The 19,632-nt window shown below is 36.0% G+C and overlaps 1 protein-coding gene across 1 annotated transcript; it reads right to left on the bottom strand.

Moving 5' to 3' along the window:
• Positions 1 to 11,374: 11,374 nt before the first annotated feature.
• Positions 11,375 to 19,142, bottom strand: LOC129247043 (3-ketoacyl-CoA thiolase, mitochondrial). The gene is made up of 6 exons (XM_054885910.1): positions 19,022 to 19,142; positions 18,271 to 18,437; positions 12,166 to 12,738; positions 11,904 to 12,104; positions 11,691 to 11,845; positions 11,375 to 11,623 (listed from the first exon to the last, which is right to left on the bottom strand). Exons 1-6 carry the CDS (start codon positions 19,038 to 19,040, stop codon positions 11,542 to 11,544), a joined length of 1,197 nt encoding a protein of 398 aa, XP_054741885.1. The 5' UTR covers positions 19,041 to 19,142; the 3' UTR covers positions 11,375 to 11,541.
• Positions 19,143 to 19,632: the final 490 nt, after the last annotated feature.

The raw sequence follows: 19,632 nt of genomic DNA, 5'->3' as shown, positions 1-19,632 counted from the left end.
ATAGTATTTATTATTATTTTAATATTTAATGAAGAAAATAAGAACAGTTTTTTGCAGTGAAAGAAAACTGGAAAAGTCTTTCATCATTTTCGAAATTTAGATATATGCTAAAAAAGGCATTAAAACAATTATTTAAAATTTTGTTGTGCTCATATTATATTATATTTAATTACGAAAAAAATATCTTGAAAATTTATTTTTTTTATGTTACCGGAGCATTTTCATGATTTGTAACTTTTAATTTTTAATAGTTTTTTATATTATAGAAATAAGCCCTAACGATTGTTGTTTTTCGAGGTATAGCACTTTTCTCAAATAAAATGTAAACAAGTCAATAAATGGGCAATAACAGATAGTAACTCTCACTAATAACGTAGTGAATGTTAACCCCTTTTGGAGTTTTTTAAGACATACTACTTATAAATTTTATTTTTAAAAAAAGAAATTGATTTTTTATTTTTTCCATATTTCGAAAGTATAGTATCTTAAGACTATGTATACTGTGAAATTTTCGTGTGGAAATTCCCAATATTATAGCTTCTACAGCCCAAGCGGTCCGCGCACTTCGTGCCTCAAACTTTAAACTCACTTATCTCAAAACGACTTTTTTCGGATTGGTGTTGTCAAAAAAAAACGCCATTTTGTCAATTTTTTTTTATTCTAGTGCGGAACATAGTTACGGTCATACTGATTTATTTTTTTTTTTTTTGGTTTTTGTGTTTCAGATAAATAGAAGAGCCAAAATGAGCAACACCGTCCAGGTTCAATTTTTCGGGAGGGTCAAGTTCAGCGCTATTTTTTAAATTGTTAAAATCAAACATTTGTTTTTTCATTTTTGTATGTAAAAGAAGTTAAATAAGTCTAAAAAATTTAAATATCGTTTTTCATTTTTTTTATTGTAAAAAAAAATCCTAAAAATACCCTACATTTTCGAGCTCTAGACCAACGGGTTTTTAATACGTTTTTGCATCACTTTGATCAAAATAACAAGGATTGAGCTTAAAGCAAGGAAGAGTGCGGTAGCTCCTCGTCAACTGTTTTCGTTGAGATTCGTTGGACAAAGCTACTGAGCTCGAAAGTTATTTTATAGACTATGATCCCTATGAAGACTGCTTGCCAATATTTCGTTGCGGCTTCGAAAGGTAATAGCATATTAGCGCAAACTACATAAAGACATGCAGAAGAAAAAACCTGAGCCCTCTGAATTTTTGGTTTGTTTAACATTCATTTAACAAGAAAACAAAAAAACATGCATATGAAAGCTTTCAACATAATAAATAAATTTTTTCTCTGCCCAATGAACAGTTTCTTATGAAACAAATAAACAAAGATTGGAGTGTTTCAGAAGAATATTCTGCGGATGATTTTTGGATCTCTGCACATTAGCAACGGCGAGTATCGCAGGCCATGGAACAATGAGATGTTTGAGTTTAACGACGAATAAATCGAATAAAGACCAAGTGGCTTCGTTGACTGCGTCATGTCGTCCGAATGAATACAAACGCTCCAACTCTGAAAGTATTCAATGGGTACCAGCTGGTGGTAGCAGAAGAAGAGGAAAGCCAGGTGGAGAAGGACTTGGCTTCTCTTGATGTTTCCAAATAGTGCCGATTAGTAGGAGAAAGAAACGACTAGCGCGCTTTCTTAAACTCGGAGAAAATCGCGTAAACGGTTAAAGGCCAATCAAGAAGAAGAAACAAAGATTTGGTTATTTTTTGGCGTTTTTTTTAACGCAGAGACTTTCTGCCCTATTAAACCACTTTAAAAGGTCAATCAAAAGTCGATCAACTGTACTTATCTATTTTTTTTAATTATAACACTCTCGTAGCAAATGGACGATATGTACAATATATAAGTCATAGGCAAATTCTATTTATGCTACTCAAGTTGAGTCTAACCGATTTGGGAATTCGGAATTAATAAGCTTTTCATGTTTGACACACTGTGCATTCACGACTACGTAAGAGCCAAATACCATTGATTTCAATTTGTTTGTAGCGTCGCAGGAACATTAGCAGCATCTGTTTAAAAAAATATAGATACATATAAATGCAAACAAGTGATAAAAGTTCCTGCGCGATCTTGTGCTTTTTCGTCTTTATGAAAATTATATTTCCCTTATATTTGTTCATTTAGCGGATGAGCAAATATATAAATGAACTTACACACCTTCAAACCAATAAAGAATTATAAACGTTTTGCCTTAAATTGAGCACTGAATAGGGAGCGGACATTGTGGCGCAGTCATTGTTGCTTATTCCGATGCACATACATATATTATACATTGTGTAAGATACATTTTATACCATACACACAGATACATGCATGCATACTAGAGCTACTGAGTTGTCGTAGTCGGATCTATAGCCAGAGACAGCGAACGACAACAGTAGGCAGCTTTTTGATTAGCTTTTTGATACCTGTGAGCATGTATGAGCTGCCGAGCACGAGCGCCTAATACGTACGTGAGACTCGGAAGAAAGTATTCGCCCAATTGCTATGCAACCTATACTTCTCATTGAGGACGGCACGCACATCTCTTATCTCTCCAAACTGCTCACAGTTCTCTGCTTGTGCTGAAAGCCGTTTAAATAAGTTATTCATTTGGGGGCGCCTACTTATAGGTGTGTATAAGTGGGTTGTGCAAATAAGATACTTGTGTTTATTAGGCAGGTTCGACTTTTATTACGGCTTGAAGCATAGTATAAAGTTCTCTCACAGATCATTTTCAGAAGTCATAGCTCAAATTTTATTGCAAATTAACCCTCTAAATACTATTTTTGCAGTTTCATAATAAATTCAGTATCGGATAATACTGGGGTCCTAAACACGAAACTGAAACCAATTTTGCTATTATTATTCGGAAAACTTTCTGAAAAACGATACTAAAAGTGATTCACCTAGAGCTCGCCTTTATTTACGTTCATATCTGCATTAGATGCCAGCTCATCAGGGCATCCTTTCGCTTGCCTCATCAATGTAGTGCCTTTCAGGCAGAAGTTATCGCCATAAGAGAGGGCTTATTGCTCTTAAAGAAGATACTTCTAACTACGAGTGAAGTGTATATCTACTCAGATAGTCAGGCAGCTCTGAAATCGTTAGAATCAGTAAAACACTCGTCAAAACCGGTAGTTGAATGCCACAAATTATTATGCGAAGTCTCGCAATGTTTTAAAATATACCTGCTTTATGTGCCAGGCTATAGAAATATAGGAGGTAATTGCAAAGCAGATGAGCTTGCAAGCGAAGATACAACACGAAATATTCACCCTGGTAATGCACTAATACCGATTCACTTAGCTACGTGCAAGTTATTAAGGGGTCCCGGTGGTCTAGAGCCCGATAATTTAGGGTATTTTGAGGATTTTTCTTTTACAATAAAAAATGAAAAACGATATTTAACTTTTTCAGGCCTTTTATTCAACTTACTTAACTTAACTAAAAAATTTACTTGCAATAATTTAAAAAATGGCGCTTTTCTCTTCTATTTATCTGAAAACAAAAACCAAAAAACTTATTAATCAGTATGACTGTAGAATAAAAAACAAATTCGGGTTTTTTTCAATTTTTTAATAAATAAAATACGAAATAATTGAAATAATAATACCTTCTACTCAAATATGAACGAGACGTTATCAATAAAACGGCCCGCGGATGACATATGGCAAAAATAAATTTTTTGTTTTTTGGTAGAACTGTTATAAGAGCTTACATGGCAAATTTCAGCGTGATATGTCACATAGTTTGTTTTCTGTGCTACTGTAAACAAGTCAAGCTCGAGTGTGTTCTTCGAATTTAACGATGGAAATTCAAGTTGAACAAAGAATTTTAAAATTTCCGACGATTCGGTTGAACAGTTTTTTTTGACAACACCAGGCCGAAAAAAGTCGTTTCGAGATAAATGAGTTTAAAGTTTGAGGCACAGGAACCCGCGGACCGCTCTCTACCTAGTTATTTGGCTGTAGAAGCCATAATATTGGGAATTTCTGCATGAAAATTTCACAGTATATTCTTAAGATACAAAAAATCGATTTTTTGAAATTTGTAGACCATCGGATCCTCTTAATTAAGCCCAAAATCGCTACTAAATCTTGAGAGACAGGATATGATAAAAACGATAAATGGACTTTGACAAAGCTCCTGAAGCTGAAAGTCATTTTATGCACCATGATCCCAATGTAAAACGTTGACAAGATTTAGTTGTGGCTTTGAGATGTATTTTAATACTACCGCGAACTATATTAAGGCATGTAGAAAAAGAAATATCAGCCCTTACTGATGGATTATTTTCTAGATTGCTTGTTTGTTTAACATTCATTTAGTACAAGATAAAATAATTTTAATGTGAGTTGTGGTTTCTATTATTTTCTTGAAAATTTTCAACATAACAAATATATTTTTTCACGTTGTTTAATTGGAAGGCATGCAAATAGACTGGGGTACCACATAATGACTTTTGTCGAAGCTGTCAAGATATACTTCGGAGCGAAATTCAGCTAGGTCCGAATATTTCATTGGAGCGTTAGAATGTATCCTTCGAAAAAGTGAATTTGCATTTACCACTGCTTTATTTTCTAACTAAAATTTGGTATCTGCCGTGTAGCCCATCAATGAGGTCTACACTTCCCATATGGTGATTATACAATATTTACGTATAAGTTGAGTAAACTTAATGTCCGCGTATTTGTGGTATTTTTCATTGCAAGCAGTGAATTTTGGCTAGTTTTCGTTGTCTCCCGACTTATGTGAAAGCACTGCACAATCCTTTTATGTCTTCCAATAAAACACTCCCAGATCAAACTTGACTGAAATGAGAAGCTATCCAGCGATTTTAGAGCTGCTTGACTGTCAGAGAGCGTGGAACTCCGCCTGGAAAATGGAAGTGGTTTTTCCCATTGCGATTGCTTTTTTGAAATGTGGCCGGACAATTCCAGCTCCGGCACTACCGTCTTCCTTTTGGACCCCTGTTTTAAGGATATTTTATTATTTCTCCACGCTGAGCGGTCACTAATGACCACTTTGAAGTTCTTGAAGGATTCTAGTTTCCTTTCCATCTTGTCCTGGACTGTCAGGCACGGAGAGTTCAGGATTGAACGCAGAATTCTTACATGTCCAGTAGTTCCAAGATATACAAACAATGATATAGTTATGGAAAAATTATGTGAGAAAATATTATGGTTTTTAAGATCTGGGTTTTCAAATCACCAGCATATTCATCAATTTGTGCTTCATCTTTTGATAAAAGAACATAGCTTAGATCTCAAAAACTATCATCATCACAGAGCTGATTTCAACTTCATTACTGCAAAGATCCTCATCATTTATGGAATTCATAACCATTTGTTTTTGCTCATATTTCAGTAAGAAGACTTTGCACCTTTTATTTTCCATTTCTTAAACCAAGAACAATAATAATATAATTTATTGCTGGTCTTAGCAAAGGTACCCATCTTCAGACAGTAGAGAGCCAGTAAACGGTCTATTGATGAATCTAAATTCTGAATTCGCTCCACCGTAGAATCGTCTAAGCAACTTCTCGTCAACAGTTCTGTGGTAACGGTGCAAAGGTTTAGTCACCTTGGCTTTTATTTTTTCGCGACACCTGCGGAGGTAGCATCCGTAAGTAGTTGTCGTTCGGTCTTAATCTAACCGAGGCAGAATCTTGCTTAGTGATAGACATTGACACCAGATAGACATTGACACCAGATACATTGTTTCGCAACCACACATAGCGTTTGCCAGCTTCGTTGTAAGATTTATTCACATTGAGGTGTGGGAATACTCTAACACTAGCCATTTGGGGTTTTCCGTTTATACAGCGCTATAGTATGCCTCAACTTTTATTGCTGTAGATTAATACTTGATAAAAATCTGGAATTTGGTCTTAGTAAGAATAAATGAAACAATTATCTCTGTATCTCGTCTAGCCCCCACTAGTTTCAGTTAGTATGATTGCTCAAGTGTGAATTATTTATTACGAATGTCAATTTTCCATACATAAAGGATGAGCAATTCAGAGGTATCGGATTTTAAATTGAAATAAAACAACGAAAATTCATTGTATTTATATTTTAAAGATAATTACTTTCAAATGCAATTGCCCGCAACTGCTCCGTAATTCGACGTAAATGCCAATTTTGAATGACTCGTGGGAGGACTTCGGTCGGTATCTCTTTAATAATGTTGGCTTCCAATGCCTCAATCGAAGCTGGTTTACCCTCAAAGCATTTAGACTTTACATACCCACACAAATAAAAGTCCAAATGTGTGATATCACCCGATCTTGATGGCCAATCCACTAGTCCACAACGAGAGAAACATTCCTTACTGAAACGACGACGCAGTAAACCCATTGTTTCACGAGCTGTCTGTCACGGGTTTTACGGGCTGTCAAGTAGCGCCGTCTTGTTGGAACCAAATGTTGTGGAGATCACAGGCTTCAATTTTCATCAAAAAGTCATCACGGCATCAAAAAGTCATATATCATAGCGCGATAGCGTTCACCATTCACTATTACATTGGCGCCAGCCTCGTCTTCGAAGAAATATGGGTCGATGATTCCTCTAGCCCATAGGCCACCCCAAATGTTTGTTTTCAAAAGATGTAATGACTGTTCTTGAATGGCTTCGAGTTGTTCTTCACCTCAAATATGGCAATTTTGGTTAGTGATACAAAACTGGGCTACATCGCCGAACACCAAAAGTTGGCCAGAGCGCGCGATGAACACTTTTCACAGAGCGTCGATTTTCGTAATACAATTGTACGATTTGTAAACGTTGTTGAGGCGTCAATCTTTTTATGATGAAAACTGAAAAAAAAATTATGTATGTATTAAGCTTGACAGTAGTAACGCGTGATCTGTCAAAAAACCCTTATTGGAAAAAGTACCTCCAATCTGATCACCCTTTATTAAATGAAATTATAATTTCCTTGTTTTTTTGTTTATTATTTAAACTCAGAATGAACTTTGTAATTGAATAATACAAAACTGTAAGATTACTTATTTATGAATAGACAAGACATCAATATGACGGAAGGATCGCTTAATATCAGTTTGCATCAATCCTATAAAACTAATTTCCTATTAAAATTTTATAAAGGGTTTTCCAATAAGAGTTGTTATTTTGATATCAAAAAATCTATTTTTTTTATAATAAAGGGTGATTTTTTAAGAGCTATAGAAAAGTTTTTCAAAAAAACACACGTAAAATTAAGAAAAATGCATGACATTTTTATTTAAATCGATAGTACAGTACATATAATTTAATGTTTGAAGATTATTTCATGCAAATGTTGACCGCGATTGCGCTTCAAATGGTCCATCCGCTTAGTCCAATTTTGGCATACTCTTTCCAATGTTTCGGCCGGTATCTCACATATAAATGCTTTAATGTTGTCTTTCAATGCGTTAATTGAAGCAGGCTTGTCTGAATAGACATGAGCTTTAACATAGCCCCACAAAAAATAATTTAAGGGCGTTATATCGCGCGATCTGGGTGGCCAATTGGCAGGTCCCGAACGTGAAATAAAATGTTCACCGATCTCGCCTCTCAACAAGTCCATTGTTACGCGTGCTGTGTAGCATGTGGCACCGTCTTTCTGAAACCATATGTCATACAAGTTAAGTTCTCGCATTTTGGGCAAAAAAAAGTTGGATATCATTTCACGGTAGCGCTCACCATTCACAGTTATGTTACGATTCGCAGCATCTTTGAAGAAGTACGGTCCAATCATACCTCCAGCCCCTAAACCGCACCAAACCGTGACCTTTTCTGGATACATTGGTAGCTCTTGCAATTCTTCTGGCTTCACTCTTCACTCCAAAATCGACAATTCTCCTTATTTACGTACCCATTGACCCAAAAATGAGCTTTGTCGCTGAACACAATTTTTCGATAAAAAAGAGGATCTTAAACTTTCTTAACAGAACATGCATTTTTATAATAAAATTCAATGATTTGCAAGCGTTGTTCATTTGTAAGACGATTCATGGTTAAATTATAGGCCAAACTGAAGATGTTTGACAGTGAAACAAAACACAAAACGTGCGTCAGCTGTTTAAACCAACTATATAAAAAGGTGATAGCTAAAAAATCACCCGTTATAAAATCGTTAATCAACTCTCGATAGCGCAATCCATTCACCTGTAACACCTGTTATTGGAAAACCCTTTAGTATACCCCGCTTTATACGATCGGGAAGCATATCAAACAGCTTAGTGAATTCGTTTTTAGAAAACTTCAATGCCTTTCTTGTCTTTTTTGTTTCAATGCCTTTATACTACTGCTTATGGTCAAATGTATAAGTAATACTCCAAAGAGAAATGAGTCACACGAAGCTAAATCAGGGCAAGACGGGGTTGATAGACAGAATTCCATTTTTTGGAAAGCACTTTATGAATGATTCTTAACACCGAGATAGAAATAGCATTAAACTTTTGGGCCACTGGAACGAATTCTTTGTGCAAAATACTCTGGGATTTGCGTCATCTGCTTTAATTCAGCATTTTCAAATAGAAAACATAGCATAGCATACCCGCCATAATATTTTTGTGGTGATTTGGATCATTTTTGCCTTCCTTAATCAAGTCCTGGCCACAATGGTTCTGGCAATGTTGAATTTAAAGGAGATTTTGGTCATCCGTAATTTTTTTAGTGGAACAAATCGGGCACAAATATTTCTTCAATGCGGTGAATCGAATCACGGTATATATTTAGATCTGCCGCATGACTTAACGCAACGGGTGAATTTACCTGTAAAATATTCGGACATAGCTCAAAAGGTTTGAATTATCGGACCAATACGGACTATATGACTCCGAAATATAATTGGGTGAAGAGATTCCAAACAATCAGAGAAGAAGAGGAATGGGAAAGAGGTATGGAATCTAGCCCCTATACGCTTAATATAAATATTTACTGACAGCTCGAAAATGATGGATGGAGTAGGTGCAGGGATTAATTACGCAAAGCTGGACATCAGGCGGTCAATTAAGCTCTCTGACAATTGCACTATTTTTCAAGCAGAAGTCTTTGCGGTAGAAAAGGCTGCAGAAATAGCACTAGCAAGGACATCGAGCAACTCCAACATAAATATATACGTTGACAGTCAAGTGACAATAAAGGCAATAAATTCATTTGAAATTTCATCTAAAAACGTTCTTAGGACCAGGGAAGCCATAGAGAGACTAGTCGCAGACAGACGGTCACACATCTATTGAGTACCCGGACATAAGGGCATTGCATGGAACGAAATTGTACATGAGATTGCCAAAAACGCAGTTTACATACAATTCGTACAAGAAAACGACATACTGAAACCTTAAAATGCGGTATACAATGACATCGCTGCGGACATGAAAATACGGATAGACAGGAGGTGAATTAATCTAGCTACTTGTAAAACCGCGAAGTACACAGAATGCAGATAAATACGCCAGATTTGTACTAGCCCTGTCTAGAAAGGAAAGCAGAACTATCGTGGGTATGCTGCCAGACCACAATTTGTTAGCCACGCATACAAGATGGGAATTGCAAACAATGACAGCTGCAGATTTTGCAATGAACTAGAAGAGAGGGGAACTCTTGAACACCTTCTATGTTCTTGCTCTGCATTAGCTAGAACCCGAATGAAATGTTTAGAAGCTCTACATTATGAGAGGTTAGAATGTCTCTCGGGCTTACAGCTTCAGAGCTTACTTAGATTCGCAAAGGGCGCAGGCTTATTACAAGAAGCCTACTACAAGGAAACTTAAGGGTAAAGCTCCATCTGGTACCACTAAGGACCAATAGGTCTATGTGACGGCTTTCAGCCAGCCAGGTCAACCTAACCTAACGGTATATATTTAGTTCCAGTTCCATCTAACGCAATAAAGAATTCGGCTCCTTTTTATGAATTCACGCAAAACCTCAATTTTCTTTCTTTCACAACAGATTTCCGACGACCGGCACAATAGCTTTCTTCCACAACTTACAGATCTTCTTTAAATCGTTTAAACCTCGCAAAGGTTAGGCTCGAGAGAAACACTGATCACCACAAGCTTTTTGTATCATTTCTTGCATCTCGAACTCTGTTGTTTTTAAAACAATATTTTATGTAGAAATCTTTCTTCAAAAATAATTTTTCGATGGATAATTCAAAAGTACTGTCGCATTACACACAACAATAGAGCTTTTATTGAACCAAATGTCATGACACTACATCCATGGCAAATGGAGGACCATACGCCCAAAAGATCGAAAAGATAGGGTCACTGGTTAGTAAGATATGTCGCCGTGAACTTTGGCAACAGGATATGCATATACTAATACTTTTATTATTTCTGCTTATAAGCCTGAGTGGTTTTGAGTGATGTATACATCCTTTATTGGGAATTTGCCCAAGCTTCTCTTCTATTTAATGGTGTATGTCTGGATGCCCTTCAAATGAAGAAAATATATTGGGAGCTTTGTATTATAGAAGCCATCTTTTTTACGTGATATGTAACTGCGGTAACAGCAAAAAAACGCACATCGACCACTGTCTCTAATGTAATAACATATCAATATTTATTGAAGCAAATTACGAACCGAAAAATCCTAGCGGTAAGCACAGTTTTTAATTAATAGAAAAATGTGTATTGATACATGGCTTGTTTTCACAATTCTGAAATTGAGTTGCTCAATATCAACGGACGGCTCTGCTTTGTTCACATTTCTTTAATATGTATTTACAGTCGATAAAGCAGATTGCAAAAAGCCGATGAAAACTGCATATCAGAACTTGGAAGCATTTCAAGCGCAGATGCATGTGCGAGTAAACAAAAACACGGCTAATATCTGTTGAGCGAGGCGTACCTTGAGAGATTGAAAAGCTTTTAATCGCCATGGGTACCTGTCGCAATAATATCGCCCGTGGCACCACCATTGTCGTTAATAGCGTCTTAGGAACAAGTTCTTAATTCTTTCTTCTTATATTGAAGATATTTGCTTAACATGTGAAAACGAACATCAAAATATCGGTACAAGGTGGCGCAAAATTAATCACCCAATTTTATATTTTTGAATAATTTTTATACTAAATACAAAAAAAAAGATTTTGAATGATGGAGATATTCTTCTTGTCTTTTATTTTGATTAATTTTGCGCCACCTTTTATATGTATGTATGTTTATGTAAAGCTCCAAACGTAATCTAAATCCAATCCAAGGACACTGCTTTCTTCTGTGGATTGGTTGGAGAAGATGGAGAATGATGAGCCAGTCTTTTGTGTATTTGAGAGAAGGTGCACAGACAACTTGTTGAACAACAGAGGATGTAGATGTAGTACAACAAGTTTAAATACAACTGAAATCGGCAGCTCGGCAAAAAAGCTAAGATAAATGCACGAATAAATATACGAGTATAAATTTCTTTTAATAATTCTAATTTAATTTTGATTTCAATATTACGGTTTATAAAAATTAATGCTTAGAGCTACATACATAATTTACTCCAATAAGGGAATAGTAAAAAGGGAAAGAGCTAAATGCAATATTATAGTCTCATTTTCACAGCTTTATTTTTAAACAGACTCTAACAATAGGGCAATGCCTTGACCACCACCAATACACGCCGAACCAATTGCGTACTTCAATTTCTTTTGCCTGCAAGGAAATAATATTTTAGATATTAAACTCAGAAAATAGTTACCTACAAATTTTAAATACTCACTGCATCTGGTGCGCCAAGTGGCCAGTAATTCGTGAGCCACTGGCTCCCAAAGGATGGCCTAAGGCAATAGCGCCTCCATTAACGTTCAACTTCGACATATCCAAACCCAGCGCGTCAGCACAGGCAAGTGTTTGTGCGGCAAACGCTTCGTTAATCTGTTGCAAAAGTAATTCGTTTAATACAATAGAAATAATTCACGTATCCAATGCGTACCTCAATCAAGTCAATGTCCTCCAATTTTTTGCCACTAACTTTCAACACATTTTGAATGGCTGGCACTGGACCGAATCCCATAATTTCAGGTTTCACTCCAACGAATGAATAGGCGACCAGACGTGCTAATGGTTTGAGATTATACTCCTTGACGGCTTCCTCAGAAGCAACAATAACAGCACCGGCGCCATCACAAATACCCTGTGGATGCAACTTTGTTAGAAAGTATCAGTGAATGTAAACTTAATTGCTACGCGCTTACCGAAGCTGTACCAGCAGTGACAGTACCATTTTTCTTAAAGAGTGATGGCAGCTTAGCTAATCCCTCAATTGTTGTTTGTGGTCTGGGATGTTCATCAACTACGAAATCAACTTCCTTACCCTTCACCTTCAACTTAATGGGCGCGATTTCCGCATTGAAGGCACCCTCTTTTTGTGCCTTTGTCCAATTTTGTTGTGAACGGAGTGAAAATTCATCGACACGTTCTTTAGAGATTTTGTATTGCTCTGCCAGATTTTCGGCCGTTAAAGCCATGGGTAACTTGCAGTATGTATCAGTAAGTCCTGCCCACAGAGCATCCTCCAAATTGTAGTTGCTGCCCAATGCTGTGCCGAAACGGATATTGCGCGCAATAAATGGCGCCTGGGACATATTTTCCACACCACCTGTGAGTGCAACTTTAGCACTACCAAGGAGTATATCTTGTGCGCCATTCACAATGGACTGGAAGCCAGAGCCACAAAGGCGGTTGATGCCAAGGGCAGGTGTTTCAATTGGTATACCACATTGAAGACCAACGTGACGTGGTAGGTAGATGCCATCTGTAGAGGAAGACTGCATAAAATATATTGATTAGTAATAATTTCATTGTTTTAGGTAATTATTTTTTGTAAGAAACTTTTAAATGGCATGAAAGTGCTCGGACGATACTGATCTATATACATATACGAGTATCTAGCGCTAGTTTTCGAAATTACATATTTTTAACTCCTTCAAATTCTTTATTTTATGGTTCTTTGGTTCCTATGAATCTCTGCTTAAGATCTTCCCTGTACAAACCAACTTTGTTTACTTAGTTATGAAAATGCTGACAAGAAAACACGAAAATTTGACAGCTCTGGTACAATGAAAAATGCGCAAATGCGACATATTGAAAAAAAACACCATCAGTTTACGAGACGCTGAAATTTCAATTTTTACACACATATTTTATATAAAAGTATCTCGAGAAATATTTGTATAATTCCATTAGACAGGGATGCTTTCTGCCTTCGCTTATACTTAGCCTTGCCATAAATTCTGTGACAAATTTTACAATACATTCGGCGAGAACAAATTCGCAGAAAAAAAGTCCGTTATTTTTGCATTTGTTCGTATGCATTTTCTACTCATAAATTATACTCAGTTTCGTGGCAAATTTCGATTGTTAACAATGGAGTGGGGAGCTAAGAAAGATCGCATTGCAGTGATTGTATTACAAAGGTGTGATAAAAGTGCTAGTAAGATTTACGACTTGCTGAAAAAACTTAATATTTCGAGAATGTTTGTGTACCACACGATCAATCGCTTTTCCGAAATTTCGTCCTCGCGTAGTTCGAACTAGTGCAGCCATAAAACCCGTTCGATAAAGAATTCGCAGAAATCACATTAAAAAGCAGAAAACCTTGCCAGGGAAATGCATGTTTTGACCAGATTCATGTCAAGACTAATTAGAGATGATCTCCACATGAAAGCCTTCCGTCACTCAACTGGTCATCTTTCGTCAACGGGCTTGAAGAAAATTAGACTCGACAGATGCAAGCAGCTTGTTCGGTGGCACGCGGTCAACGGCCATGAAAATATTATTTTCACAGACGAAAAAATTTTCACTGTTGAATAATTTTTTAATAAAAGAAACGACAAAATGTATGCTAAAACTTCTAAATACGCAAAAAATATTGTTCCAAGGTTTCAGCGTAGCCACCATCCAGCTTCCGTAATAGTTTGGTGGGGCGTGTCTTGTAAAGGCATTACATCTCTTCATTTCTGCGAAAAAGAGGTTAAGACCGGGGCAAAAGTGTACCACAAGGATATTTTAGAAGGCGAGGTGAAGCAGTTGAGTAGTTCTCTCCTCAATGGAGAGCGTTGGATCTTCCGTGCGTGCTGCAGTAGCTGAATGGCCTAATCGTTTGAAAGCTTGTGTAAAAGCAAATGGTCACCATTTCGAGAGAAAACTATTTTTTTTGTAATATTTACATGATTAAATAAAACTAACTTCATTAGGAAAAATACTATAATTCCATATCTTAACTTGTAACAGAATTTATGGTAAGACTAAGTATGTTTTGCAAAACCCTTGCAAGGTGCATGGATTGCACGAGCTTTAAAGTTTTACAATACATGCAATGAAACCACAACAAAATGCAAGCGAAAAGATATTTGCAATACCTACAAATTATGCAACAGCGAAACTCATGCATATTTTCTGGCTATAAACTGTAGCCTGATAAATGCAACGCTCTGCCAGTTGTTTGTTGTTATTTTTTTATTTTGTCGACAACACGACTTCAGGCTGCATAACTGCAAATTGTCGTCGTCGCCGAATTAAATCTATTTCTAATTTTGCTGGCGACAACTCGCAAAGGAAATGCTGACTCTAAAGTGGGAAATATGACATTTTACAAATAAAATAAATAAAATAAGTGTGCCCACTTAAATGTAATAATGCTCGATAACTCTAAACACCTAAAACAGTATTATTTCCTTATTTAAAATAAACAATTTTCCTTAAAACATGATATTTTAATTTGAAATGTTGTTATGTGGCATGCAATAACAAGTTCCTGGCCGTTCATGTTAAATTTTTTCTTATCCAAACACAAATCCTAGCCATATAAATTTTAAATAAATAGGCAAGAAAAATTTAGCTGTTGCTACGTCGTGAAGCGCCGTAGGCGAAGCGTTTATTCATACTATAACACTGTGTGACAAAAAAAAAAATTAAATATACTTTTATGGAGACCTAGCACAACTTGTGGCTGTAGAAAAACTAAAAACAATGGTATAGGAGAAGTTTCCAATACACCCCCAAAATCTCATTTTATGGCCATAAAACCGTTTTTCAGTAGGTTGATGTGAACACTCACTCCTAACTTCGCCAATTTCCATCCGATTTCGAATTTGTTTTTTTAGTTCGAAAGAACAAAAACAAATCTTTTTGACAGTGTGTTGACAATTTTTCTGAAATGACAACTGACGAGACTGTAGACGGAAGTATTTGGATTTTTTTTTATTTTTTCTCTATTTTTTCAACTCTGACATAATTTTTACGATATTATCCGTTATTGAGGTTTTTTTTTAGTACACTACGGTTATAGTAAATTTAATTTTGCGTCGAATGAGCTATATTTGACTGCAATTGAATTAAAATTAATAGAGTTGTGTGAGTTTTAAGATTTTATTTGTTTTTTTACTAATTTGGTATGTAAGTATAACTTGCGCTAAATGGGAATAAGGCCGCGTTTCGAAGCATGAAAATGATTACAAGTGTCATTATAAACAAATAATATTTATTGGAGTAAAGTGCAGTGCAGCACTGTACGGTATGGTACGGTGCGGTACGGTGCAGTACACAACGGAACTGGTTCCAAACTTAAAAATGCATGGAAGCGGCCCTTTGGAGTTTAGTATGGTACGGTACATTTGTCATTCTCTTCATCAGTTTTGAATACTTATCTGTAAGAAATTCGATTATCATCATTCATCTGAAGTGGTCAACAACTAAATTCCATTGTTTAAATCGAGAAGCGAGCGTTTCAGATCATCTTCCCGATAGAAGTAAATCACGAGAAAGATCCTGAAAATCTGAATTTGATACAATGTGCCGTTCTGAAGACTTAGAACCAGACGGAAAGTACTCTTCATCATCAGGTTTATTGTTATCAGTTTGATCATCATCAGCAATGAGTTGAACTTCCTTCAGTTCATGACCTGCAGTTGAGTCAATCATATCGTCCAAGACTACGGGGTTCTTAACAGTTGCAACATCAGCATACTTTATGTGCTTTCGAGTTTTATAATGATGACCGTTTACGTCCGTTTTACAAAAATAACAATCATCTGGTTTATGATAAGGCTTATGATGCCACATCATCGGAGAATATAAAGAAATTAGACTTTTCTGGCAACGTTTTGATTTATATCTCTTGAATTTCAATGAACACTCAGTACAAGCAAATTCCGGTTCATACCAGCGATCCGAAGTATTATATGTAAGCTTAAAGAAATCGTTGTAGCCATCAACCAGAGCTTTATTACTCTGTAACTTCAAACAATGCTTTTGATCCACCAACAAACCACATATGAAACAAAATTTATTGCGATTATCGCACATTTCTTTCTCACAAATTGAAGCAAAACAATAAAACTTTGACGTTTTAATAAGGTTAAATATAATAACAAACTTCTTTTGTTAATCAATGAACTTTGGTACACTTGGGAGCTTTTTCATATTTCTATTGAAAAAAAAAATGTGTGATAATATGTCAGATATTTTCGTAAGTTCTAACCAGTTCTGTTGTATGCAGTACAGTGTACTCTTGTGTATACATATTTACTTCAATAAATATTACGTATCTATAAAAACGCATCAAAACACGTCCTTATTCCCATTTAGCGTAAGTTATACCTACATACCAAATTAGTAAAAAAAAAATCTTAAAACCCATACAACTCTATTAATTTTAATTCAACTACAGTCAAATATAACTCATTCGACGCAAAATTAAATTTACTATAACCGTAGTGTACTAAAAAAAGTCCTCAATATCGGATAATACCGTAAAAATTACGTCAAAGTTGAAAAAATAGAGAAAAAATAAATAAATTCCAAATACTTCCGTCTACAGTCTCGTCAGTTGTCATTTCAGAAAAATTGTCAACACACTGTCAAAAAGGTTTGTTTTTATTCTTTCCAACTAAAAAAACAAATTCGAAATCGGATGGAAATTGGCGAAGTTAGGAGTGATTGCTCACATCAACCCACTGAAAAACGGTTTTATGGCCATAAAATGAGATTTTGGGGGTGTATTGGAAATTTGTCCTATACCACTTTTCTTAGTTTTACTATACCTACAAGTTGTATTAGGTCCCCATAAAAGTATAAAATCACTGTCGCACAGTCTAATTTAACCGTGTAATGCGTATATTCGTATTCTAGCATAATTCAGTAGAGTGCTTTGCATAGAGAATCCCCTTATTATTTCTTATCAACAGAGTTTATTATATACATACAAGGTGAAGTCCAAAATAAACAAAACTGGCGTCATAAAAATGTTTTTGACGGCGCCATTTTTTTAATGAGTTAGTGCGTTGGAATTTACATCCCTAGTTGACTTCCAGTGAAAGCTTGGTGACATTCGATTCGGTGGAAGCGAAATTATTGCGTCTAAAGTGTCAGTATGTTTGTTTCATCGGTACAAAAATGAGTTTCGAACAAGGTATTAGCTCTTTTTAAAATCGGAAAAACGTTTACCGAAACATTTGAATTGATGAAAGAGTTTAATGGCGGTGATTGTCTATCTCGTGCCAGAGTTCATGTGTTTGCACGTTTCAGAGATGGTTGTGAGAACCTTAAAATCAGTAATCACCGAAAACTCCATCGAAATTGTTCGTAAATTTATATAAAATTAACCGAAATCATCGTTGAAATTCATGGAATCGGAGTTGACTATCTCCAAGACACCCATTTATCGCATTTTAACTGATCATTTGTGCTTAGGAAAGGTCTGTGCACGTTTCATTCCGCACAAGTTAACTGAGGACCAAAAATTGCTCAGAATTCAACATTCGAAAGACCTCATTAAGGAGCCGAGAATACACGGAACTTCCTTTACAACATTGTAACTGGTGATGAAACGTGGACCTGAAACTAAACGTCAAGTGCCGAATGGAGGCGAGCCACCACCCAAAAAAATCGCGTTTGAAGAAGTCACTCATTTGTTTTTACGATTCCAAGGGAATCGTGTACAAGGAGTGCGTGCCAACGGGCCAAACCGTCAATGCAAATTTCTATCTTGGCGTTTTGAAGCGTTTGTTGCATCGCATTCGTTGAATTCGCCCTGAATACCGCGAAGAAGGAAGCTGGCGCTTATTGCATGATTGCGGCGCAAAATTAATCAACTTATTTTGTTTTTGAATATCTTTTTTAATAAATAAAAATTTGCTTGGCTTTTTGCGTCTAGTTCACAAGTGTCAAATGTGATTAATTTTGTGCTATCTTTTATAACCATATTAAATGCAATTACTTGCTCTTTAGGACTCGATATAATCTCACAAATTAGAAGCACATCGATTCGAAAACACTGAAATTATTTTAAAACTACCTACCGCAATGACATTTCCAATGACCACAGTGTCAACTTGTTCACCGCGCAATCCGGCAGATTCTAGTGCAGCTTTGGCTGCGACCGTCTGCAATTGTGTCTGACTAATGTTCTTCAAAGCACCTCCGAAAGTGCCGAAAGCTGTACGCTTAGCAGCAACTATGTAAATTCCTACAACAGATTAGAAAGTTTTTGTATTAATTTCAATAATTTTTTAAAATACATTTTTTTATTATATATATTATATTTCCTTTATTATATTATTGATTTCAGTAGCTAAAAATAATCATGGGTACAGGATGTTCAAAGTTCAAATCTCGCACAGATAAACAGATTTGTTTTTATGCTATCTTTGCAAGGTTCGCGCTATACATACACATATATGTGTACAAACATCCCCATAAAAAATGTTTACGTCACATATGTATGTATGTAAATGCACACACACACACACTTGCATTAAGCCCGTTGACTTACGGGAGAGCTGACTTGTGAATTCTTAAGTCCAAAGTTCAAGCGTTAATTTTATGAAAACAAATGTACCGGCCCCTTTAGTATACGTGCATACGTGTATATACATATACATATATGTTTATGAATATGCGTGTCTGCACTTGTAGATGTTTTTGATTTTAATTGCCACCACCCCCTTCGATGAATAGCACTCTACAAACACTTATCTACTTGATGTGTGTTTGATTTCGAATTAGGACTAATTCAGCTACGTATGCACATAAATACGATCGTTTTAGTACCTTTGGTAACTGCAGACATTTTTGTAGTTAATTATTATTTAAATTCAAGAATATATAAGTATTATTATTAATAAAGTTTTCGCTACTATCAACTGGCACCACCACTCGTGCTAACACTTTCGAATCGTCTGATTTTGTCATAACAAGAGTAACACCAAGTTGGTCTCCATCGTTCGGCTATAGCAACGAATTAAATGTATAATGGAAAAAACGCTAAAAGTGAAGGAAGATAATAAACAATGAAATACTGAAACAAACACGGTGATCGGCGGGCGTTTGCCCACTAGGAAATCTCTTATGGAAATCTGTAGATCTGCCCGTTCGAGTGCATTTCTGCCATGAAAAAGCTCCTCATAAAAATATCTGCCGTTCGGAGTCGGCTTGAAACTGTAGGTCCCTCCATTTGTGGAACAACATCAAGACGCACACCACAAATAGGAGGAGGAGCTCGGCCAAAACACCTAACAGAAGTGTACGCGCCAATTATTTATGTATTTATTTTTTATATAATGATTTATTTAATATCAGCCAATATTCTCATTCAAGTTCTCGATTGAAATAATCGCATTGGCGTCACACTGACGTGATAAACGGTTCACCAGACAGGGTTA

Source organism: Anastrepha obliqua, chromosome 5, assembly GCF_027943255.1.
Source record: "Anastrepha obliqua isolate idAnaObli1 chromosome 5, idAnaObli1_1.0, whole genome shotgun sequence".
In the NCBI taxonomy this organism is placed as follows: Eukaryota; Metazoa; Arthropoda; class Insecta; order Diptera; family Tephritidae; genus Anastrepha; species Anastrepha obliqua.
The sequence above is the reverse complement of the archived record's forward strand: the minus strand, read 5'-3'. Positions and strand labels throughout refer to the sequence as shown.